Source organism: Suncus etruscus, chromosome 12 (genome assembly GCF_024139225.1).
Source record: "Suncus etruscus isolate mSunEtr1 chromosome 12, mSunEtr1.pri.cur, whole genome shotgun sequence".
Taxonomy (NCBI): domain Eukaryota; kingdom Metazoa; phylum Chordata; class Mammalia; order Eulipotyphla; family Soricidae; genus Suncus; species Suncus etruscus.
In genome coordinates, this window is record NC_064859.1 from 22,491,122 (window position 1) to 22,517,235 (window position 26,114).

The 26,114-nt window shown below is 35.0% G+C and overlaps 1 protein-coding gene across 1 annotated transcript in view; it reads left to right on the top strand.

Annotated features, from left to right (window-relative positions):
* The window catches only part of EXOC6B (exocyst complex component 6B), a 604,019-nt gene that overhangs the window by 238,487 nt on the left and 339,418 nt on the right, over positions 1-26,114 (top strand). The window contains exons 7-8 of the mRNA XM_049785045.1: positions 1,751-1,927; positions 15,064-15,132. Of these exons, the coding sequence (XP_049641002.1) occupies positions 1,751-1,927; positions 15,064-15,132 (246 nt within the window). The remainder of the gene's footprint in view (positions 1-1,750; positions 1,928-15,063; positions 15,133-26,114) is intronic.

A 26,114-nucleotide genomic window follows, 5' to 3' on the forward strand; every position in this document is an offset into this window, starting at 1 on the left:
GGAATTCATATTCTGAGAAGCCATATTTCTCAAGTTGATAACTAGGGAGTATGCTATGTATTATTTTTAATTTTTATTAAAAGGGAAAGTTATGAACTGGGGAGTTAGCTCAGAGGATTGGAGTTTGCCCCTTGTCCCTTCTCTGACATTCCACCCCAGTTTCACCATTGGCTGTGCATAGCTCTTCCTGCATGTCACCAGGGTGGGCAGTGACCTGGGGTAGTTTATCACAGGGAATGGCCCCCAGGCTTTGAGTGTTGTTTGGGAGGTGTTTGGTTCCCCCCCACCCCCACCCCCACACACTCCACTTAAGGCAGGTGAGTGAAAGGAAAGTTGCATTTTGGAATAATTTTGCAACTGGTTAGGTGAAACCAAATGTTAAAAATTCTCTTACAATTGGATTTCTGAGATCCTATTTTGCTTGTATCCTTGTTTAAATAACCTTGTAACCTACAAGAAAGCAATCAGACATGTAGTGTTTCCTGTTTATTTGACCTCAGACCCCATTTTTGGGGAAGACACTATGCAATTCTTGGAGAGGAAGCTGGTTTTATAGGGAGATCACTGATCCATAATTAGGAGCTCCATCGCACTTTGAACTTCTATGTTACTACTAATTACCCCTGTGACCTCAGAGGAAGCCTTTGTCTTTTAGACTCAATACCCAGAGAGTTGACTGAGGTCACTGGCAGATCTAATACTGTGTAGTTTAATACTTCTTTTGTTGACTGCATAGTCACACTCCCTGCCCCTTTGTCTCTGTTGAAACCACACCATCATTTGAGACTGTTTGGTAAGCTAAAGGGATTATACTTCCTTTTTTCTAGAAAGTGCAGCAGAACAAACCCTGTAAAATTGGTTTCCACAGATTAATGAAATTCTGTTGTATTAGTGAATTGGTTCAAATCACTCAAAATTTCATTTTGATGACATTCTGTTGGTCTCTTAGATCCATTCGCATTACTGTTTTTAAGAGTCCTGAAGCCGAACAGTTGCTTTCCCCTCCCTCCCCAGCCACAATGATTTTAGCAGGGTATTTATTTTGTACGTGGTAACATTGGTCTTTTTGTTGCACAGGTGAAAAAGGATAAATTTTATTTTCCTTCATAGTTTTCTTCATGCCATGCCATTTCTTAAAATGAATGCTACCATTCTAGTGGGTTACTGAAACAACCCAAGGACCAGAGGTGCCACAGGATGGGGAGCACTTTATTTGGTTAAAGAAGGTAGATTTATTAGAGAGGTGCTGAGTAATGTATTTTATTTCCCCCCCGAAAGGAGACAGTACGTCAGATATGTTTGAGAACTTCTGGTTTAGATATATTCAAGAAAGTCTTATGATAAAACTATCTTTTTCTATGGAAATTATATGAGTCAAGATATAGTCATTCAGGGTTAGAAATATATGCTATAGTATGTTTGCTTTTATTTCTGAGACTAAAAATAGATGTCAATGAATTTTATTTTGTATTTTCTTTGTGATATCACTTTGTTCAAAGTTAAAATTCTTTGTTTAGGGGCCAGAAAGATAGTGTAGTAGGTAAGGTTCTTGCCTTACACAATCCTGACCTGGGATCAATCCCCAGCATCATATGGTTTACTGAGCATGCAGGACTGCTCTCTGAGCACAGAGCTAGGAGTAACCACTGAGAGCTGCTGGGTTTGGCCCCCAAACAAACCAAAATTATTTGTCTAATTACCTTTTCTTTTTTTTTTTTTCTTCTTTTTCTTTTGTGTATGTGTGTCTTAGGCCCAACAACAAAGAAACTTGGATAACATTGTCTTGCAGCAACCTAGAATTGGCAGCAAAAGAAAATCTAAGAAAGATGCTTATATAATTTTTGATACAGAGATTGAAAGCACTAGCCCCAAATCTGAACAGGATTCAGGAATTCTGGATGTTGAAGATGAGGAAGATGATGAAGAGGTAAGTAGAATTTGAATTGGGCAAGGGAAACTGTTTTGGAAATGATTTAAAGATATTGTGTGATCTTCTCTATATTTAATGCCATTTAATATACAAGTCTATTTTCTGATTTTAAGAAAATAAAGTAAAATGTTTTGGTTTTTTTTTTAGCTTTTTTTCGGGGGGGGGGGGTTCACACCAGGTGGTGCTCAAGACTCCCTCCTGCCTCTCTGCTCAGGGTTCATTCCTAGTGGTACTTGAGAACAGTATGTGATGCCAAGGTTGAAGCAGGTTGGCCAAGTGCAAGGCAAATGCTGTACCTGAAGCACACTCTGACTCAAGGTACTAATTTTAGAAGTAGAATACAGATAGAGCTCTCTTACCCTTGAGAAATGGCTTGCATTGCAAATATAAAAAGTTTCAGAAAATTGAATATTCCTTTTTAGAGGAAATAAGTATGTGAATGACTGATTTAGGGAATTAATGAATTTTGTGAAATATTTATGACCTCTTATATTAGTTCTATGTTACTTTAAGGTAAAGAATAAAAAGCAGATGTCTTTTTATATCCTTCTTTGTTGTTGGGAATATATATTTTAAAAAATAAAAATACTAGGGTCAGAGCAGTGGCACAGCAGTAGGACATTTGCCCTGCATGCGCTAACCTAGGACAGACCGCGATTCCTTCCCCTGGCATCCCATATGGTCCCCCAAGCCAGTTGTATTATTGCTCCAACCTCAACAATAATATAATTTGGGGGGACACACCTGTTTGACACTCAGGGGTTAATCCTGGCTATGTGCTCAGAAATTGCCCCTGGCTTGGGGGACCATATGGGACGCCAGGGGATCGAACTATGGTCCATCCTAGGCTAGTGCTTGCAAGGCAGATGCCTTACCTCTAGGGCCACCACTCAGGCCCAACAATAATATAATTTACTTTTAAAATGTTCACTTATTCATGTAAGGGGCTAGTTAGTCCTTTTCAGTGCTTCTTTTTTTTCCCATTATATTTCATTTGTCCAGATAAAGCTATGTTCATGTTTCTCTCCCATCCACATATTTTGTTATTTATCCCCTTCATACCTTTTCCTCCCTCCCAAAATTTACACAACAAAACATGTCACTATCCAACTTTACAATGTTAAGTAATTTCCAATGTGTTGAAAGTTCAGTGTCTTCATTTTTCAAGCATTCATATTTAATTTGCAGGTCTGTACAAGTGCTGGTCAACAAATGTTAAGTTTCTTTTTTGTTTCAGTTAGTGCTTCTGTGTTGACTTTCCTTATACCTTATTGCTGTCAATACAGCTGCCTTCATTCTTCTTTTATTTCAAAATGTGAATCATTACTGTCTAAAACTGCTTGGACTGAAAAGCAGTTAATAAAATTAGTTATCTTTGAGGAGACGTTTCTGCAGTAGAATAATGTATTTATTATTTATATCCTAATAGGATGTGTTTATTATGTGAGACATACTAATAATTAACCATATCTGGACATTTCTTTATAATGCTTTTGTACCTGCATCGCCAAAACTTTTAGTGGCTCAAAGAAATAGTGTTAAGGAAATAACTAAGGATTTTCCAGATATTTGTGGAAAGGAAAGGAACAAAGAGCTGACATCTTTCCACCTTGAATGCTTTCTAGCCTTTTCTCTCTCTCTCTCTCTCTCTCTCTCTCTCTCTCTCTCTCTCTCTCTCTCTCTCTCTCTCTCTCTCTCTCTCTCTCTCTGCCTAAGAAGATTAGGTAATTCAGGGCCAGAGTGATGGAGCAGAGGTAGGGCGTTTGCCTTGCACGTGACTGACCCAGGACGAACCGAAGTTCGATCTCCAGGTGTCCCATATGGTCCCCCAAGCCAGGAGCAATTTCTGAGCGCGTAGACAGGAGTAACCCCTGAGCGTCACTGGGTGTGCCCCCCCCCCCAAAAAAATAAGATTAGGTAAGATACAACTCTATTCTAGATACCATACTGTCAGGCATTATTGATGACAACTTATCGTAGTACAAGAAACATCATCTCAACATTGAGCAATTTATGCCTTTTATTTACATTTGGCTGTTTATCAAAAAAATTAGATTTTATGAGATGCTGTGACTTTAGGAAAGAGAAAGTAAGTTATGAAATTAATAGTTATGTCTCTGATAATATACCCCAAGATAATAGGATGATAAAGAATGGAAGAGCATATAGTTTTTCTTAGATCCTTTATATGATAAAGAAGCTACTCTTTATCTTAATGTGTTTGCCATTCTTTACTTCTTTTAGCTTTCTTTTAAAGTCAGGGAAGAGAAAAAGGGTAGACTAGTAAAATATGTTGGGACTTTTCTCATAGGGAAATACTATATGAATCTATTTGGGAGTTAGCAAGTTAAAATGGTGCCATGCCCAAACTAAACACCATTTATGGTAGAATTTTGCTGATTGAGCTCTTAAAACATGAATTCAGCACTTCATTGTCATTGAAGGGCATCCTATCTTTAAAAAAATTCTACCTTATATTTATTTACTTCTCAGTTTGAATCTTCTTCAAGTGCACATTCTTAATCTCAAACCTCATGTAGAGAATTATTTATTTAGATGTCTCCAAACTGGTTTATTGGCATACTTCTTGCATGGTGTGAATAAATTCTTCAGATAAGGTCTTTCATGACCCACTGTGACGTTCTGACCTTCATTCTTGTCATTCTTCAACAGACCTCACTGAGAGCAGCATAAATAGTTTTTGAAATAGTTTGACTTTTTAAACTGTGGCATAGAATCCTGTAGCACAGTGATTCTTAATCTGCCTGGGGTCATGCAGTCCCTTGAGAGTTTGATAAAAATACATGGAGTCTTTTTTTCCCCCTCACCAGTAATATATATGTGTGTATGTGTGTGTATGTATATATTCACTTATAAAAAAATTCTGCATGAAATTTCAGAGGTCTCATGAACCTCATGTTGTATCAAGGACCAAAGTTAAAAACCCATGTTGTAAGGCAATCTTCTTAAATCATAATATGCATTGGTATAATATTAAAATGACCATTTTATTCTATAGGATGAAGTCTAACTTGATGTATCCATTATTCAGAAGCTCTCAGGTTAGGATGGTGATTCTGTTCTCCTAGCATATTTCTAGTTTCCAAGTTATGGAGGCTCATAAGGAAACATTTATTTTCTTTTAAAAAGAAAGGGCTGGAGGGATAGTACAGGGATTAAAGTACTTGCCTTGCATGAAGCCAATTCCAGTGTGAATCTCTAACCACATGCCTCATTTTTACCAGGCTTATGGTACATCACATATTCAAGTTTGTACCTTTTATTTTAAATTTATCCACCATTGAAGAGAATTTTATTCGTATAACTCTTCTAAAAGTATGGGGCAAATAAATTTTGTTGTTCAAATTATTCACATTCAGTTTAACTCTTAGATTTCAGTCCTCCCCCCCCCCCCTTGTATTTCCTCATTCAATCTGGGCTGCCACCTTCAGATAGGCAAAACATCTGGGGATGCTGTTTTCTTACATCTGTAGTAGCAACCTTGGTAGCAGATAAGCAACTGTGGCAGGTCTACTAAGCAGACACATTTCAGTGTCTTTCTTTGAATCATGGAATGAGCAGGTTAGAATTGCTAATTAAAATACTATTATCATGTTGTATAAAGCCTCTGAGATGTCAGAATTTGACACTATTCTAATATTGAGGTACTAGAGCCTCGATGATGAACCTATGGTACGCAGGAGGCGAGTGTGCCAGTGTCTGCTTTGCGGCTCACTTGGCAACAGGGCTGGACTGGTCATTTGGAAGACTGGGCATTGTGTAGCAGTTTGGGCACTCTGGCTCAAAAAGGTTAGCCATCACTGTACTAGAGTGTAGATGTTTTCTAGGACTGCCATATAGATCAAAACATCACAGAATGTGTGACTTGAACAGTTGTCATCTTACTGTTCTGGAGATCTCAAATGCCAACATCAGAGTACCAGGGGTGTTACTAGGTCTTTTTCACAGGTATCACTAAACATTGGAGGAGTACACATCAAACCACAGTATTATTTCATGCCTGTGTAGAATACTTAAATTGTAAAAAAGAGGAGATGGTCATTATTGGCATGTATTGGAGAAGAGAAAACTTCTATAATTGGTTAGATGATAAATTGGTTTGGCCATTGCCATTATGAAAAAGAAAATGAAAAATATCTAAAAAAATTAATGATAGAACTACCATGTGATTCAGCAATTGCTACTGCTGGGACTCTCTCCAAAGGAAATGACATCAATTCTAAAAAGTTTGTATTCCATACTCATAGCAGCATAGAAATTAAATATGGAAACAACATTAGTGCTCATCGATACATAAAAAAAGAAGCTGTGAAGGGTGGAAGTAAGAAGGACAATTGGAAGACAATGTTCAGAAGGTATAAACCTGGGATGCAAAGATAATTTAAAGGGTTGAGTGTATAGAGATTTAGACAGTTAAGTTAGCTCAATGGTCTGAGCTTTGCATGCATGAGGTACAGTTTCTTATTTCTCAGACCTCCATCAGAAGCAATTACTGAGGACTGAGCCAGGAGTACCCTTGAGTACTGAAAGGGACAGATTAACATTTATATTAAATACAGTGTGATCACCATAGCAAATGCTTTTATATGATATATATAGGAAAGTTAATAGAATAAATTCTGAGAGTTCTCATCAAAAAGTGAAGCATTTTTCTTCCTCTCCAAGACAGGTGGTGCCTGAACCTATGTGTTAATCTTTTCACAACATACAGAAATCAAACTATTATAATTGTTCCTTAAATATAGATTTTTTGGGGCCATACCCATTTGATGCTCAGGGGTTACTCCTGGCTAAGCGCTCAGAAATTGCCCCTGGCTTGGGGGGACCATATGGGATGCCAGGGGATTGAACCACGGTCCTTTCTTGGCTAGCGCTTGCAAGGCAGACACCTTACCTCTAGCGCCACTTCACCGGCCCCATGTTCCTTAAATATAAACAGAGATCATGCATGCCAATTTTTCATTAAAACCAGAAAACAAAAAAATAATACTCCTTTATTTATTTTCAATATTAGCTGACTTATTAAGGCTCTGAGTTTTTTCTGTTGTTACTCACTCAAGGGTTTAGGACCATACCCAGTGTTCAGGAGACCATTCATTGCTCTGATCTGAGTCCTGGCCTCCTGCATCCAAGCAGATTTTCAAATTCCTTGAACCATTCTCTTTAATTGCTTTGCTTAAGCACTTTGGTTACAAAATTGTTCATTGTTGGGTTTCAGTCACACCATCTACAGGGTCCTTCAGCAGTGCACCCTTCCTGTCACCATCACCTATATCTCCTGTTTTCCTCCCATCACTGCCTGTGTCTAGGGCAGGCAGTTTACTTCTCTCTTTCTCTCTCTCTGTCTCTCTCTCTCTCTCTCTATCCCTCTCTCTTTCTCTTCCTTTTAGCACCATGGTGTGCACTACTGTTAATGGAGGAGTTCCTTGCATGTCATTTTTTCCCCCAGTCATTTTCTGCACTGAGTTCTTGTCCAGAGTGATCAGTTCCAACTATCATTGTCCTAGTAGATCCTTTTTTTACTCTAACTTCACTTACAGCTCTTGTGGCGAACTTCCTTTCCTGGGCTGGACCTCTTGACCCTTATCTCTATTGTCTCTTGATATTATTACCATGCTATCTCTTGTTTTTCTTATATCCCACAAATGAGTGATATTATTCTATGTCTATCCCTTTCCCTCTGGCTTATTTCACTCAACCTAATAGTCTCCATGTCCATCCATGGATAAGCAAATTTCATGACTTTTTTTTTCCTAATAGCTACATAATAATTCATTGTGTATACCACAGTTTCATTCTTGGACCATTTTTTAAACTCATATTCTTAACGAAGATGGGTCTATTAAGAATATGTATATAATTATTACTTGACTATTTAATAATGTATATATATATGTAACTTAATAATAGTAGATAGGCACATGCTGTATTCAAAGGACAAAAAATAGTATAGAAAATTGAATGTAAATATATGGCATGCTTTATCCAATGTTTTTATTTTATTTTTCACTTTTATGCAATTTAAGTGTATGTTAGCAAAGATTATGATTCAAACTTAAGGTTTTAAATATATTATTGATGGTATACAAATCTTTGAAATTATTTACCTCAATTTTGAATGCCTATTTACTTTTCTAATCATCTAGAATTTATGCTTACCATGTTAATTTCTTAGTCAGTTATCAAAAGGAAAGATCCTTTTGAGCCAGTTTGTCAATATTGGCATATGGAATTTATTTAATAAACAATGGCTTACAGTTCATCTTTGTCTACCATTTTGATTCTCCATTTGTTTCAAATTTGACCAATGGTCATCTCATCCATATCTTTGCGTAAGTCTTCTTGAATTTTCTAGCACTTGTTTTTATTCTGGCTCCAGATGTTTTTCACTCTCTCTAGTTCTTACCCTAGCTTCCAAACCAGTTTTTCCAATTATGTTTTGTTCTTATTACTGGGGATTAGTACCTAGAAACTGAGATGTTGGTAATTTTAGAATTGTAGAACAGTCTTAAGTCAATTAGCCTTATTAAACTCAAGATTTCCTTGCAGTGTAGTTCATAGTATTTGTTAAATTATTCTTGGCTATGTTTTTTTTTCTTTTGTGTAATTGCTTTCAGATTGATGCTTAAATAGGCTCACTAGTTTCTTTATGTATAGTTTTTAGAGTTCACCTCACTTTTAAATAGGTCAAATTATATAAGAAGATACTGTCAATTAAATATTGGTCTCAATATTTTTTCTTCCCTGCCCTCTCAGCAATCTATCAGCAATCAGGATCATGAGCAGGAGGAAGAGGAAAAGGAGGAGGAGGAGGAGAAGAAAGAAAGAGAGAGAGAAAGAGAGAGAGAGAGTACACATACTCTTCCTCCTATTTTACATGACTTGATAGCATACATATAGTAAATTTTCACTTAAGTTTATACTGAAAATTTTTGCACTCTGTTCATATATTTTTATTATACTATTTATACTAGAGTATTATTTCAATATATATCTCAACCCCTGTATTGTTTATTTGGCCAGATACAGCATCTCTGAGATAGAACAATTTGTCCTTGACTGGCCTGGGTTCAATCTATGACAGTCCTGCCCACTCTACTAACGCTTCAGCCTCTCGTCAAAGTATTATATGTACATAAGCATAGAAAATTTTAAAGTGAATTTCTTTCTTTTTTGGGGAGGTATTGTTTTTATAGTTAGGTACATGACATGAAGCTTTAGTTTCAAATGTGTTGCAAAATGAACTCTGCCTAGACTGCAAATTGATCATTTTTGTTAATTATGGTCACTTGGAATCCTAGGTTTTTTGTGCACCAGTGATATAGTCCAACTTTGTGAAAGCTCATGTCCAAATGAAATTTACTTTCTCTTTCTCTAAAGCCTTATTATTCAAGTACAGAAAAGTACATTGTCGAAATATGTTTACCAGGTGTGTAATATGGATCATCAAAATTGATCCTCTAAATGCAAAAGCAGTGTAGCTTCACCTAATCATTTGCTGTTTTCTCCCTTCAGAAGTATGCTTGGTATATTTTAATGTCTTGAGATCTTACTAATGTTCTTAAGTGGTACTGAGAAACACTTTTGAGTAGCATTTTACAAAATTTTCAAAAAGGAGAATTCTCCATTTTCAAAAAGGAGAATGACTTACATTAGTGAGAAGCATATTTACATTCCTTGCAAATTTCTATCGTAGTCTTTATTTTTTGGTATAAACTACTTGCTTTGAAACATTTCTAAAGAGAAAAGGTAATGGGCTCTGTGTGTGTGTGTGTTGTGTCTGTCTGTCTGTCTGTCTGCTGGAACAGCTATGTGAACAGAGTTGATTGTACTAATGCACTTCTCTTTTCATGTGTTCTCTTTATCAGCAGTGTAGATAAATCTCTCACAGTACATATGCTACTCTTCTCAATTGAAAAATGGCAAGAAATCTTTTCATGTACTTTTTTCCTTTTTTAAAGATAGGTTAATCCAGTAATAAAGGAAAGGTTTGGTCTTTATCTAAAGATGCTTCTCAAACTGTTTATTTTTTTTTCCTTCACTAATGAGCCTTTAAGATATTGCAAAAGTCAACTCCTTTTTTGTGGTAGATAATTCAGCAGTATTAAAATCAGTGTATCTAGTTAAAAATCGAATGTCATTTTTAAAAATAAAAAATCACCATTTTTCTGGAGATTTTTAGCTCTTTTTTTTTCTTTGTTTGTTTTGGGGCTATACCTGGTGGTACTCAGGCCTTACACTGACACTGGGCTCTAGGATCTTTCCTAGTAGGGCTCCTTCCTGAAAATATAAAGGTTTGAACTAACCAAAGGCACTGATGTTCTCTATTCAGAATGTTATAGGGAGAGTTAGACAGCTGCTGTCCTTGGTGATGAAATTATTTCATGTGTTCTTAAGTAAAACAACTAGTTAAAAAGGTAGGATAATCCTGAGTATACAGTTCATGGCTACTGTGGCATCTAATAGATCTATTTAAACTAGAAAAATACAGACTCCAGTATCTTAATGTCTTGAGTTCCTGACTGCTAGGCAGAGGAAATGTTTTACTATTTTAATCATGTTTCTGTATCTCAGAAAGAAAGCCCTTATGAAAGGAAATGACAATGTCCTACCACAAAGTTATCTCTTATCAGTTGATAATGATTTGTCAAACTTGAGCATGTGTAAAAATGCAAGGGCTGTGTTATTTACTTTGGAAGGGAAAATTAGATGGAGCTGATAAAAATGGAGTCATGGCTTTTGTTAGAAGACAAAAACCATTAGGGACAATCTTTGCTAGTTTTAGAAAAGTGTCCTTGGACCCCACCCACCCTTTGCCCCTGCTGAAACTTAAACTTGCTTTAATCAGTCTTTGCAAGTCAAGGGAATGGCTGAGTAAAGGAAGTAGGATGAACTCGGCTTTGACAGAAGGTTAGCATGTTAAATAGGGATAAGATGTGGTCCTTAGAAGTAGCTTATTTACACAAGTGAGAGAAAATTGCCTTTTGTTCTGGTAATTCTTCCCCACATCCATTTATTTCGACTTTTGAAAGTTCACTTCTTATCCTTCCCAAAGTGTAGCATTCCTTCACGTACAGTGTGTGCTGCTCTCCTCCTTCTGCCTTTCCGTAGACGTAAGTGATTCTTTTTCATTAGTGGAAGCAGAGAAAACACTTCTAGCTCAAAGCAACATGAGTCAGTGCATACTTGACATACCTTTCTCCTCACAGCACTCCTCTTGGTTCCTACAGTGTCCCTAGTGTTCCTCACAGAAGGAAGCAGGAGAAAAAATGATTTCTAAACAGTAGGCTATTTTGGGGATCGAGGTAAAGTTCGTGAACTGAATCCCCATTCTAAATTGCTTTCTTTCTTTTTTACTCTTCTCTTCTCTTCTCTTCTCTTCTCTTCTCTTCTCTTCTCTTCTCTTCTCTTCTCTTCTCTTCTCTTCTCTTCTCTTCTCTTCTCTTCTCTTCTCTTCTCTTCTCTTCTCTTCTCTTCTCTTCTCTTCTCTTCTCTTCTCTTCTCTTCTCTTCTCTTCTCTTCTTCTCTTAGCCTAGCTTTTGGTGTACACTTTAAAAATAGACAGTGATATACTTTGAAGGTCATAAAAATTGTGGTTTTAGAGGCTAAGAAATAGCAGGTCCAATACTTCCAGATCATGACACTTTAAACAGTTTAAAATTGAATATGATGATGTCAAGACAGTCTCACAGAGAATAGGTTTAGTTATAAATATTTATTGGAGATGACAGGAAAGGCCTTTGTCCCCTCTCTAAACTTATGTAACTTTCAGTTGACCCATGTAACCTTGTCTTAGTCTATTAGCTACCAGATTTCTATCTTTGTAAAGGACCCCACAGCTTATTCATTATAGATTTCTAGGGAAACTGACCCCAAATTCTGTATGTTCATTCTATACACAGGACTGTACCTGTGAAAGGGCCATATCTGAAATGGTTTAGAGCATTTTCCTTTTGAGTGAAACTGGCTTTAAGTTAAGCAAAACCAAGTAGATAAACTTCATGAGGATATCTGAAGAAAGTTGTGATGGAATTTGTCATAACTAAAAATTTCCTCAAACCATTTTGTAAATATGCATCGATAGTAATTATAATCAGTTCTATTTATAGAAGTTTTATTCTCTATACAAATAAAATTTTAAACATCTTTCTTTTTCATATGCATATGTGATTTTATTTATTCATTGGTTTGGGGGCCACAACCAACAGTACTCAGGGCTTATGCCTGGGTTCTGTGCTCACTCCTGGCAATGATCAGGGAACCATATGGAATATTGGAGATAGAATATAGGTTGACTATATGCAAGGCAAGTGCCTTACCCACTGTATTATCTCTCTGGCCCCTGCATGTGTAATTTTATTGTTGCTTAAATGCTGTTGTTAAGGTAGACTTAAGAAATTTTTATTTTTTAGTTCTTTGAGAACTTGGATTATTATATATATTTTTTGCTAGTAAACTTTTGTTTTCTAGTAGGATAAAATTAATTTCTTTAAAAATTTCACTTTGCAAAGAAGAAGACATATAAAGATGCTTTCAGTGATGTGGACATTTAAAATAAGAGATTTGAAAATAATCACCTTTTGTATATTGTTAAGATATAAATGAGCAGTCCTTCATAGTCCTACAGTAATATGATTTTTTTAGCAATATGATTTTTATAAGCTTTCAACTATTTGATGTTAACTGTGAGATGCCCATCTGATGTTTTTCTCGGTAGTTTTGCAATGCTAAGACTTTCTTTTCTTGATCATGATATAAGTTCTTGAAGATTTTATTGTCATCTTTTGAAGATTTTTTAAAAAAATTGAAATATAATTGACATACAATATTATAGTAAAGTTTTGTTTTGAGAACCTAAATATATATAGCATTTTTGGATTATTTTTAGACTAAAAAATTAAATTTTATTAAACATTTCATTACATTTAAAATTAAAATTTTAATTTAATAAAATTAAAATAGACATGGAGTGTAAGGAACATGAAAGAAAAAAATAGAAAAGTAAAAATATAATAGTATATGTAAAATCTACCATGGTATTACAATATAAGCAAAGTAGTATATTAGAAACAATTCAGCGATGAACAAAATAGTATTGTAAAGATTCCCACTGTTGCCCAAATAAAGAGAGAGTTGTGAGAATGATGGACACAATGGAAAAAAGAATTTTTTTTGGATTCTGAAATAGATTTATTTTCTTCCCTTATGGAGACAAAATAAATGTAGTAGTGAACAGATATGTAGATATAATGGATCCAGAGGAAAAGCAAAATAGGCATTATGCTTTTGAAGTAGATTTTATTAAGAAAAGCAGATTAGTTGAAGGAATTATATCCCTAAAGGAAATAAGATTTACTTTACCAAATAGGGGGAACAATCTTGTAATCATTAATAAGCCCAACCCAATTTACACATGTCTGCTGTATTCTGATGAATTACTAGTGAAAACTTAAGCCTATTCTTTATTTTGATTACTTTTTAATTTTTTCCTATTCCTTTTTGCCTCATTTTCTTTTGTTCAGTATTTACTCTCAGCATCTCTTTTATTTTTAACAGGTCTGGCTGTGTAACACATCAGATAATTTATTTTTCTGGTTGACAAAATTCTGGCTGAAGAAAATTCTGGTACATTGTCACTTACCCATAAGTCCAGTCACATAACAGAATTGGTGTGGCTCTAAACCAGTTGTACTTTTATTAAGTAAAATTTTAATTTAATCACAGTGAGATACACAGTTATAAAATTGTTCATGAGTTTCAGTCATACAATGCTCAGTACCCATACCTTCATCAGTGCAAAGCAGTCCACATCACCAATGTCCCCAGTTTCCCTTCAGTCCCACTCCCTGCTCTTCCTCTCCAGATTTTGTCAGACATTTTTTCTTCTCTATCTCGTCCTTTTTTCCTTTTATACACTTACCGTATTTTCCTGCGTATAAGACGACTTTTGAAACAAAAAAAAGTTAACCGAAAATCAGGAGTCGTCTTATACGCCGAGTATATCCCGAAAAAATGTTTCAATATGCTGCTAAATGAAAATTGTCTGAATATTGCCACAAAACAAATTTTCCAACTCGATCCTGCACCAATCACTGCAAGGCTGCTCGGACCGCCTCTCTAACTCAGCCAATCCAAGCAGGCTTTTGATGCATGCAAATTAGACAATGTTCTGGACCCGAATCTACACTCTCAAAAGCCTGCTCAGATCGGCCAGAGTCAGAGAGGAAGTCTATTACAGTCTAACCTTTGAACCTTTGCTTGTTATGATTGTCTCATTGTGGTACATACAGTTGTAGCACAGGAAAGTTCTGTCTGACACAGCGAATATAGGCCTAAACCTATGTTTTAACTGCAAAATTAGGGGGTCCTCTTATATGACCAGTCTTCTTATATGCCGGAAAATACGGTATACACTAAATCTTTCCTCATGTTTCTTCATCTAGTGTTTATACATAAGAATTTCTGTTATATTTTGTTGTTGTTTCTAGTTTGGCTTTCTATTCATGATTATTTAACACCCTAATCCCTTAACTAATATTTACTATCTTCTTTGCCCTTCAAAAACTAATTGGAAAATCATTGTATTTATCTAAATGGCAGATTTTATTTTCACTTTCACTGATTTTTTTTTTTCTCATTTTGGGCTATATGTGGCGGTTCTCAGGGACTAAATTTTGGTGCTAAATTTTGTACCATGTCTCCCACATGCAAAGCATATGCTCTAGCTCATTGAACTCTCTTCAGCCCTGTCACTTAGGTTTCTTTTTATTTTAATGTAGTCTACCCTACTAATTATCTAAGAAGAAGACAAAGATAAGTCATTCAAAGTCACATACTAATCTTCTTTTTTTTTACTTATCATTTAGAGGTAGTAGATTCAAGATATGGCTCTAGCAACAGACACAAAATTAGTGACACCTCTTTTGTGTTCCCCTACATATCCTGCTCTTTGTCTCCACTATTAAAATACACAAGCAAGGTTTTTGAGAGCATTGTGTTTCCTCTCTTAGAAGTTAGAGCTGGCCTTAAATTTCTGTATTTTAGTGTGAAATTAATAAAGTTGCTATTAATACTTTTTGAATATTTTGTGATAATCTTGACACTGTTTGCAGGTACCTGGCGCTCAAGATTTGGTGGATTTTTCTCCTGTTTATCGATGTCTACATATATATTCTGTCCTGGTAAGTCTTTATTTGGTTTTGCCTTACTGAATTAGAAAGTTTTTATTTATTCATTTATTTTTGGTTTTTGGCCACAACTGGTGATACTCAGGAGTTACTCCTGGCTATGCACTCAGAAATTGCTCCTGGCTTGGGAGACCATATGGGATGCCAGGAGATCGAACTGCAGGACGTCCCAGGTCAGCCACTTGCAAGACAAATGCCCTACCACTGCACTACCACTCTGAACCCTGAATTAGAAAAGTTTTTAAAATTTTTTCAGTTTATTAAAGGAACTGGAAAATTATTATTTAAGAAGTATTTATTTGTTATTTATTATGACTAATTATTATTTATTTCTGAGTGTTTTGTTTCTATCTACTATGCTGTGGTCAATGACATTAACTTTAACTAATTGTCTGCGTTTAATCAATGTGTAATCATATTTAACGTAGAGACATTCACATATTCCCATTCACATTATTAATAATTTATTGAAATAGAATTTTATATTGAAATAATATTTTAAAAAGTTATTCATTTCTGTTGACAACCTTTTATGTCATGTAAATCTTATGGAATCTCTGAGGGAGATATTACATTCTTACTCTATTTTAAGAAATGACACTTTTCACCTACTGGTGGTACATGCAGACATAGAGATGCAGTGTCAACTGGGAATATTAAACTCTGGAACTAAGGTATAGTCATAGTCAACTGATGACTTAAGTTTAGTGTTGATGCTCTTTAGAGCATTGTGCAGTGAAGCCTCTATCAGGATGGTTCTAATATATTTATTTAAAATATATTTTTCTCCCAGGTTGTGATCCAGTTTCTTTTTGCAGATATTTAACCAAGTGTCATTTATTCATTACTTCAGACAATTTGGGACATTGGTCTGGGGATATAATGACCTTAAGTATTTCTGGTGCTTTTTTCATTCCATTAGTTTAAGAAAGATTTGATAGCTTCTTCTCCTGCCCTCTCCTTTCACCTCCTTTCTTGCTTTCTAATTTCATGGTCTTTATCTTCTCTGCTACTTTTTCTATCTTATATTCTATAAACTGGATATAGAAAGAAAGATAGAGAGTATTGTATAAAGAACAATGTATATAGAATTAAATCATATGCAGCTTAGTTTGGTATGTGCCATTAACATTTCATACAATCCTTATTTTTTATATCATTCTTAACTTCAAGCCCAATTGTTTCTCATTCCCAAATACATCAACTGTAGTATGTTTAACATGTGATTGAATTTGTGATTTTAAAAAATTTAGTACTTTTGCACATCTAAGTGCTTTTAATTGATGGTACTTTTAGCAAACAGTATAGTACTTATAGAAAATAAATGGAAACTGCATAAACTGTGTACAATGTGCTTTTAAATTTTGTGATTTAATTTATCCTTAACTTTATAAGAATAATTTATAAAGTTATTTATGGAGAGTGTATCTAGTTCTATTAATTTGATTTTTATTTATTGCTATTTTCAATATTTATCCTTGTTACACTCTATAGCTCATTCATTACCTCCCCAATACACATTAAGCTGTTGTATTTGCTGATTTTAATGATCTATTACAGTTTCAACATATTTGCCTCTTAACCTTCTAATTTAACATGTGCACAAGTTTCTGTGATTTTTACATCTAAGAGCAGAATTATTGAGTCATAAAATAAATTTATAATACTTAATTTTACTAATTTCTATTCTTTGTTACTTGATAGTTTTAATTTACATTTTTCTAATTATTGATAACTTCTGCTTCTCCATTAAGATCTAATGACCATTTAATACTTAAATTTTCTTAAACTACCTTTTTTTTTTTTTTTTTTTTTTTTTGGTTTTTGGGTCACACCCGGCAGTGCTCAGGGGTTACTCCTGGCTCTATGCTCAGAAATCGCTCCTGGCAGGCACGGGGGACCATATGGGACGCCGGGATTTGAACCACGGACCTTCTGCATGAAAGGCAAACACCTTACCTCCATGCTATCTCTCCGGCCCCTAAACTACCTTTTTTTAAAATTATTTTTATTGAGACTAATGTGAATTACAAGTCTTTTACAGTTATATTTAAGGTATCTCAGCATTTGCTTCCATGGGGGATTTTTCTATTTCCTTGTTTTGTTTCATTATACTCCACGTATGAGTGATATTTGTCTTTTTCCTTCTGATTCACATCAGACATGATTTTCTCTGATTCCGTCCAGGTTGCAATAAATAGCAAGTTTTCAATTTTGGGGCAAGGGTGGGGGTTGGCTAAGTAATATGCCATTGTATATAGATACCACAGTTTAATTACCTTTCTGTTATTGGAGACTTGGGTTGTTTATAGATCTTGGTTATTGTGACTAATGTTGTGGTGAGCATGGGTTTTTATTTATCCTTACTTATTAACACTTTAGTATTCCATTCTTGGGGTAGATATTTAGAATGGGAAACACTGAGCCACATGGATGCTCTGTTTTCAATTTTGGTGTGTGTGTGTGTGTGTGTGTGTGTGTGTGTGTGTGTGTGTGTGTGTGTGTCCCAAGTGATGGTTCAGGAGATCCAATGATGGCTCAGAAGATCCAATGACTCTGTCTGGTGATTCTCAGCCAATCACTGGTGGATTAGTGTGAGGATCAAGGATGCAATGCTAATCTGGCCCTTCAGTGTCTGGGGTTACCAAAGTCATGCCTGTAGAACTCAGGAACTTCTACTTGGGGCTCTTAAGGACTGAACCTGATTATATAGTGCCAGGGATCAAGTCAGAACTAGCTGCATTCAAGACTGATGCTTTAATCCTAATATTATTTCAGCAGCACCTATTCTTTTTATTTTTATTTTTTTGAGAAGTCTCCACACTGTTTACCATAATAGTGAATCAGATGACAGTGAAAGCAACAATGGATGGGTGTCCCTTTTTCCTGTGTCGCTGTGAGCACTAGCTATTTCCATTCTACCTGCACTATTGTTACCAGTGTGAGGTGATAGCTCATTGTTTTGATTTGCAATTCCCTGATTATCTGGGATTGATGGGCCCTTTCTCATATTCCTGTTGGCCGTCTTTATGTTTTCTGTGATGAAGTGTCTGTTTAACTTCTCGTAGATTTTTATAAGATTATTTTTTGATACTGAACTTTATAAATGCTATATATAGTTTTGAAAATTCATTCTTTGTCTAGAGTATCATGTAAAATATTTTCCCCCTTTTAATAAAGTGTCTTATTTGGGGATTTCTTCTTTTTTATCTTTTGCCATGCCGATGTTATGACAGAACTCTAGAAGTAATTCATATTCTGCCTCTTAGTATAGGGTGACTACCCAAGAACTTCTCAGGGCTTACTTATTTACTTCTTGTTCTGTGTTCAGGGAGCACTCACGGTAGTGCTTGGAGGACCCTATGTAGTGCTGGGGATCGAACCAGGGTCTACTGTGTGCAAGACTTTAACCCCTGTATTATTTTTCCAGCTAGATGTTTAAATTCTTATTTGAAGTCTTTATAAGTCTGTATTTTGTCACTTTTGTTTCCGCATTCTCATTACTACTTTGAATTATTGTGTGGTAATGAATAGCTTCTCACAATGTTAACTCCAGAGATACTTAAAATGAATTACTTAATCTGAAGATTTGTAACATAAATATTTTCCTCTTTCCTAATGTAGTTAATATTAATGTCAGGCATTAAGAAATGCTTTGGGAATGGAACAATCAGGTCTGAGAAGAATATATCTGATTCGTTTCATTCATTTTTCTCTCCAGTTCTTGTCTTTTTTATTCTTGATTTTCTTTTAATCCAGTTGGTTTATCGTCTGTTTGTAACACTACCCTGAATTAGAATCTTCCTGGGCCTTTCCTCTACTTTTGACTTTGTTCCTTAAAACTCCTAATCCCTTTGTCTCTCTTTGCAATGTTTTCCTTTTCCTAGAGAAGCCTTGTTGATAGCTGTTATCTGTTTTAGCTTTGTGGGCTCTGCCTCTCTGTAACCATCAGTGTTTCCAGCATTCTGCCCCAGTTCTCCTTCTGCATTTTCTCTTGTCTTTCTTGAATGACAAAATCTGCTTTCATAGATGAAAGTGCTAATGACTTTCTAACCTTTATCTTCACTTCTCAGCTTTCTCTTACACTTCATACTCTTTATATGTTTACTGAACCTAACTGTGCGTGTATTCCAAAGGACTACAACTCTGTGTTTCTTTTATCTCCCACTCCCAAAAATTTACTTCTGAATTTAAGTTATCTGAGGTAATAGCAGTGTCACACATGCATTTGCCAGCTGAGAACATTTTTTTTTCTCTCAGTGCCATACCCATATATTCAAAGTTTGGAAATGTTGCCACCTAAATATAGTTAGATTTTTATTTTACTTCTATATATATAACTAGCCTCCGTATTTTATATCATAATTTTTTTTTTTTGGGTCACACACGGCAGGGCTCAGGGGTTACTACTGGCTCTACACTCAGAAATTGCTCCTGGCAGGCTCTGGAGACCATATGGGATGCCAGGATTTGAACCACCATCCTTCTGCATGCAAGGCAAACACCTTACCTCCATGCTATCTCTCCAGCCCTATATCATAAATTATTTTCTTAATTCTTAATATTGTTGAAGCAATTGATCATAAAAGTTTATGATATTGTTACTTGCTTAAAATTTTCATATTGTTCACCTGTGACAAAAATACAGAATAGAGTGGTCCTCAAACTATGGCCCGCGGGCCACATATTGTATTTGTATCTGTTTTGTTTCTTCATTGCAAAATAAGATATATGCAGTGTGCATAAGAATTCGTTCATAAGTTTTGTTTATACTATAGTCAAACCCTCCAATGGTCTGAGGGACAGTGAACTGGCCCCCTGTTTAAAAAGTGTGAGGACCCCTGAATAGGTTTTCCATATTCATGAATAGAGTTTGTAGATTTTCAATGTCCTGACTACAATATTTTCTACTAACATTATACCTTAATTATACCAAAAATGCTTCTGGCAATGCTAATTTATGCTTCTCTTCCTTTCTTTATATTAGTACATTTTTTTTGAATCATCTATTTTTCCTTTTTTATTTTACTAACTCCTTTTTATCTTACCCTTATGTCCTTGAAATTTTTCCTGATGTTTAAAATTGAAATAAGTAAACTCCTTTCCCCTTTTCACTATTATTTAATCCAATTCATATTTATACTAGTGCTTAATGTATTGTATCCTGATATTCTAAATATGTGTTCTTTCTTTTAAAAGATCGCAAGCACATTAGGGCAAGCACCATGTTTTATTCATCTCTTTTTAAAACCCTCACATTTATTATTAGTAATGTCTAATACCCAATACATGTTTTGTTTTTGATTTTGAAAGATAACTACCCTCCTTTTGACCTGCCAATGAATCCAGCATTCTGTTCTCAGGCAGTGTTATACAATATAAGGGCTGGGGCTTATTCAAGGGAAACAGTTCTATTGGTGTCCAACGGAAGGATCATAACAGAAGTAACAAAAAGTTCTAATATTTTGTCATTTACAATAGTGTTTATCTGAACTTTTGGCCTGAGGGATAACAAGGCACACTTTGAATAAACATGGCAATATTTATTATTTTTAGTGAAACCGACCTTCCATTCACCCCCCTTTTATGGCTGTGCTGCTTATAAATTCCCAAAGGATTATTTGAAAAATCCTACTTATATCTGCCATCCTTATCAGTAGGGCAGGAGTTCATGTATTGTAACAGGAGGTCAGATTTCGGTCATGGTCTTATAGATGGGGCCAAGCACCTGTAAATTCTTCCTTTGGTGACTAAAGTGAAGTACAATATCAAACAGGCAGTGAGACTTTTCTAGGAAGTGCTGAACTTTGGCAGGAAGGGCAAACTTTGGCAGGAGGAGGGGAGGGAAGAAAGTGAACAAGGGTCAGATAGTAGCTAATTGAGACTTGGTCCTTGATATAGTCATGTAATGGAAGTATGCAGGGCAAAGGTAGGGGTATTTTATGAAATAGTTTTAAACAACTTTTGATGTTTAAATATTCACAGGCAGATCAGAGATGGGCAGTAGGGATGGGATATACAGTATCATTTTATAATCATTAAAGCTAAATTTGGTAAGGTCAGACTTACTAGAATGATGAATAATAACAATGTGATGCTATTGTTATGATCTAATAACAATAACAAATGATGACTAAAGACAATGATATGGGAATCTTTGTATATCGCAGTGGTCCTCAAACTTTTTAAACAGGGGGCCAATTCACTGTCCTGCATACTGTTGGACAGCCAGACTATAGTAAAATAAAAGCTATGAACAAATTTATAGGCACACTGCATATATATATTATTTTGATGTAAAGAAACAAAATGGGAACAAATACAACATGTGGCCCGTGGGCTGTAGTTTGAGGATCACTGGTCTATTGTAGAGTATTAGTTTAAAAAGGTGGATGGAGACAGAAACCAGTCTCTTTCAGGTATTTTTTTTTAATCTCTATCAATCCAGTGATGCCTGCCATATTTATGGGCTCTATGCCTTGAACCTGGTTTAATTTGGACAGAGATTTGTGTACTTTAAACTCTTTATAGACTATATAATCTTTCTGACTCCTCTCTAGGTTGCTGCTCACATACCCTTTTGTTATTGGAAGGGAAATATACTTGCTCCAGGACATGCTATGTGGGCATCATTATGACACTAGGAAAACAGATCTATAAATACAACTATTTCACTAGTTAGTGGATTTCACTTATGACCATATCTTACTGTAATATTTTAGTCAATGATTTTAGCATTAAAATAATTAGATTAAAAAAAAATTCTAGACAAAAATGTTGGAAGAGAGGACTTTTGATTCAGTTTTTTTCTAAGTATATCTTAGACTATACGATAAAGTTACCTGTTAGGATTCCAGATATTTTGAACCTATGGGTAGGAATAATAGCAATGAATGAATGTTTTCTTTTATAGTAAACAGTAAGCCTCAAGTAAAACATGTGAATCATAAAAAATTCATATTTATTTATGTATCTCTCATCCAGTAGTCTGTAAAATAAGCCAAGAAATTAGTAGAAAAAGTTTAATCTAACAAAGGTTCTAGCAAGTATTTTCTTTAACTTTTCTTTGTTAAGGTGCCTTTGAAACTCTCATGAATGCTATGAATCCTTTCTTTAGACAAAATGCACATTTGTACATGAGCATTGTGTTTTGCTTACTCTTAAACTTCCCAAATCATGATTCTTTTCCATAGACCTGAAATAATATTGCATCTAAAGAAAGTATAGCTTGAGTTGAGTTCTATGTATCTATTGATTATAAACTTATTTCCCAGAATTTATGTTATTACATTTTGAGTGTTCTCTTTAAGAAACCTCCTTGGGGTTTGTTTTGCTTTCTTTCATACATTTAGAAGCCTCACAAAAATCTCCATTTAAAAGCATATTGTAATATGACCTTATTTCAGTGTCATAAATTTTTATTCCTTAGTCAACCATGATGCATAAAACGTTTGTGATCTCTAAGAAGTTAGCGTCAATTCCTAAACTAGTGGTTTTGACCTTTGGATTCTTCTTCTTAGAGGAAGTTAGAACAAAGTTTTAGAAATTAGGAAAACTATAGTGAGTAACTATTCCCATTTTTCATAAGCAATTGTGTTAGGTTTCAGAATATACTGCATCAAACTTGCCTTTAATGTATTTTTATGTTATAGTTTGACAGCAGTTAGAAGAGGTGAATCAGCAGCAAAATTAGAATTTACCTACAATTGCTTTATATTTTTTCATCATGGTTGTAGGGGATAAAGTAGAGTGGCCAAATTTTTCTGAATTTTTTTTCCCTTTATAATCTGAATCTACTTATCTGTTCTACACTGTAGATGATCAAAATGGATGACCATGTATCTGCAGATAATACAGAAAGGAACGTGAGGTGTAAAAGGGCCATGAGTGAAGTTGTAATTGACATGCTTTTTATTTGTTTTGGGGCAACATCTGGCAGCGTACAAGGCTTCCTTCTGGCTTTGTGCTCAGGCATCATTCTTGGCAGTACTTAGGGGATTGTGTGTGGTGCCAGAGATTATAAGTAGGGTGCCACATAAGAGGCAAGTGCCTTAACTGCTGTACTTGACATGTTTTCTGAGGTGATAAGGGGAATCAGGACATGTTTGCACACAGTATATCAAATAAAGGACTTATATTCAAGATTTATAAAGTACACAAAACTCAACCACAAAAATAAAATCCAATAATGCCATACAAAAATGGGTTGAGAGATGAGCAGACACTTCTCCAAAGAAAGATATCCAGTATGGCTGGTAGACATATGAAAATGTGCTCATCATTACTTGCTATTAGGAAAATGCACATCAGAACAACAATGAAATTATCATCTCACATCAGTGAGAATGACATATATCAAAAATTCTAGAAATAACCAGTATTGATGGGTATGTGGTGAGAAAGGAAACCCTCCTTCATGGTTGATGTGGAATGTTGAGTAGTTCAACTTCTACGGTAAAGCTATAAAGAGTTTTCTTCAGAAAATAAGAATAGAAGTTCATTAGACCCAGTGATTTCATTTCCTGACATCTACCCCTCACCCAACATACAAATATGAAAGAATATATTCAGGGGCTGGAGAAATAGCACAGCAGTAGGGCTGTTGCCTTGTATGTGGACGACCTGGGAGGGACCAGAAGGTTCGATTCCCAGCATCCTATATGGTCCTCCAGCCTGCCACGTGTGATTTTTGAGTGCAGAAGCCAGGAGTAACCCCTGAACACTGCTGGGTGTGGCCCAAAAACCAATCAATCAATCAATATTTTTTTAAAAAAGGCAAAGGAATATTCACATCTATATTGCATATAGTACAATAGCCAAGTTGTGGAAACAACTCAAATGTACAACTATGGGTGAATTAATCAAGAATTTGTGGCATATTTACACAAGAGAATATTATGCACCTATAAGAAATGATGAAATAATATGGTTTGCTTTACATGCAAGAACTAGATGATATCATGCTAAGTGAAATCAGTCAGAAGGAAAGGAATAAATACAAAATGATGTCTCTCCTATGTGGGATAAAACCTATACAGTAAGGAAACAACAAATGACCAAAGGCAATAGAACAAAAATGTTCGTCCACAGAACAAAATTAAGGAAATGGGGGTGAGGTGTAAGTAGGGGGATCTTTGGGATATTGGTGGAGGGAGGTGTCCTCTCTGGTGATGGATAGGGTGTTGGAACAATGCACACATGAAACTACTATTAACAGTAAATCATAGTACCCCAGTAAAATGTAGTATTAAGAAAACAAATTATTTAAAGAACCTTGGCATCAGTTGGATATTAAAATGAAGATACTTGAATAGTCTCAAGAAGTTTTTATTTTTTTTAATAAGCTTTTATTTAATAAAAAATTAATTTGGTATTCTCCAGGTTGGCTTTCAAGATCCTTTGGAATTGTGACACATATATTAATGTAATCTTGAATTTTATATGTAACTTTTTCCATGGTCTTATAGTGTTTTATTATGAATCATGCCATGAAAGAGTTAACTGAGTTGACATAAGATCTAAGAGGCTGAAATTTTTGTCTCTCAGTATTATCAGGAGTCAGTATTGTTACTTAATAATCAAGTAAATTTAACAAGAACTAGAAGTTAGACTTAAAGCAGATATGAATATAAGGAGTATAATTTGGGTCAGATATTAAAATCATAATTATTTAAGAAATGAAATTCCCATTAATATTGATTCATTAATAATAATTTATGAATTTATCTATTTTAAATTTGAGGCCATACCTGGTGGTGCTCCATGACTATTCCTTGCTCTTCTCAGGAGTGATCCCTAGTGGGGGGGGGGGCATAGGCAGATCCAGGAATTGAACTGGATTTAGGCAAACATCCTTGTCCCAATTCTATCTCTTTAGTCCATCAGGTTCCCTTATAAAAAAATAGCAAAATAGTTATGCTACATGTTGCTATCTATATAAGTAACTGATTGCCAAAAGAAAAACAAATTACTGTTCTGTATTTCTCACAGAGCATTGATTTGGCAATAAATACTAATTAGAACAGGATTATATTTTTTCCATTTTTGTTAAAATTGATTGCACTTGTTTTATACTTGAGCTTCCTCTTTTTATTTTTTCAAAGAGCTAGCATTATGTTGAGAATTTCTTCTCTTTAATATAAAATAAGGTCAATGAGGAAGGCCTTCATACAAAATTCTAGATACTTAGTTTTGAGGATATTTTTCTTATTTGACATTCTTAACTATGGTATTAAATAGAGAAGGAAATGTGTTATTTTATCAGTCTTACAAAATTAGATATTGTGTATATTAAATTCTAGAATTGCTAGAAACTTATGTTTCAATGATTTATACTTCCTTAAAGTTGTTCTTAGAGGTTAGACGGACAGTACAGAGGTCAAGGCATTTGCCTTGCATACTGTTGGCTCTGTTTTAATCACATATGGTTCTGCAAATACCACCAGGAATAATCTCTAAGCAACAAATAAGGAGTAAGGCCTGAACATCACTGACTATGACCCAACTGCTTCCCTGCTCCCCATCATGAAATTGTTTCTGGAGCCACACTTTAGGGGGAATACAAGTATTATCAGTTGATCTGTTTTTCTTTTATGATTTTTAAATTTTAAGTTATGCCTGCTCTTTTCTCAGGTGTCATTGAAATGCTTTGTATTATATTGTTGTCTTGGGTTGTGGCTTTTTTTTTTTTTACAGTTCATCTCAGTATATTCAAGTATTTCTTAGAGAATAATTGCATAAAGTTTAAATTTTTTTCTTTAAATCAGCATTTCCAAATACAGTGAAGTATGCGAAAGATGATCAGCAGGGCAATTTCTGCTCCTAGTTTATAATTTAATGGATCTAGAAAAAGGCTTCTTTGTAAGAGAGTCTGAAGAAGCCTGGCTTTTAAAAAATACTCTATTTTGTTTATCTAAAATATAAAATATTTCTCTGGGAAAGAAGAACAGAACATTGAAGTTTTAATGGAAATGGCA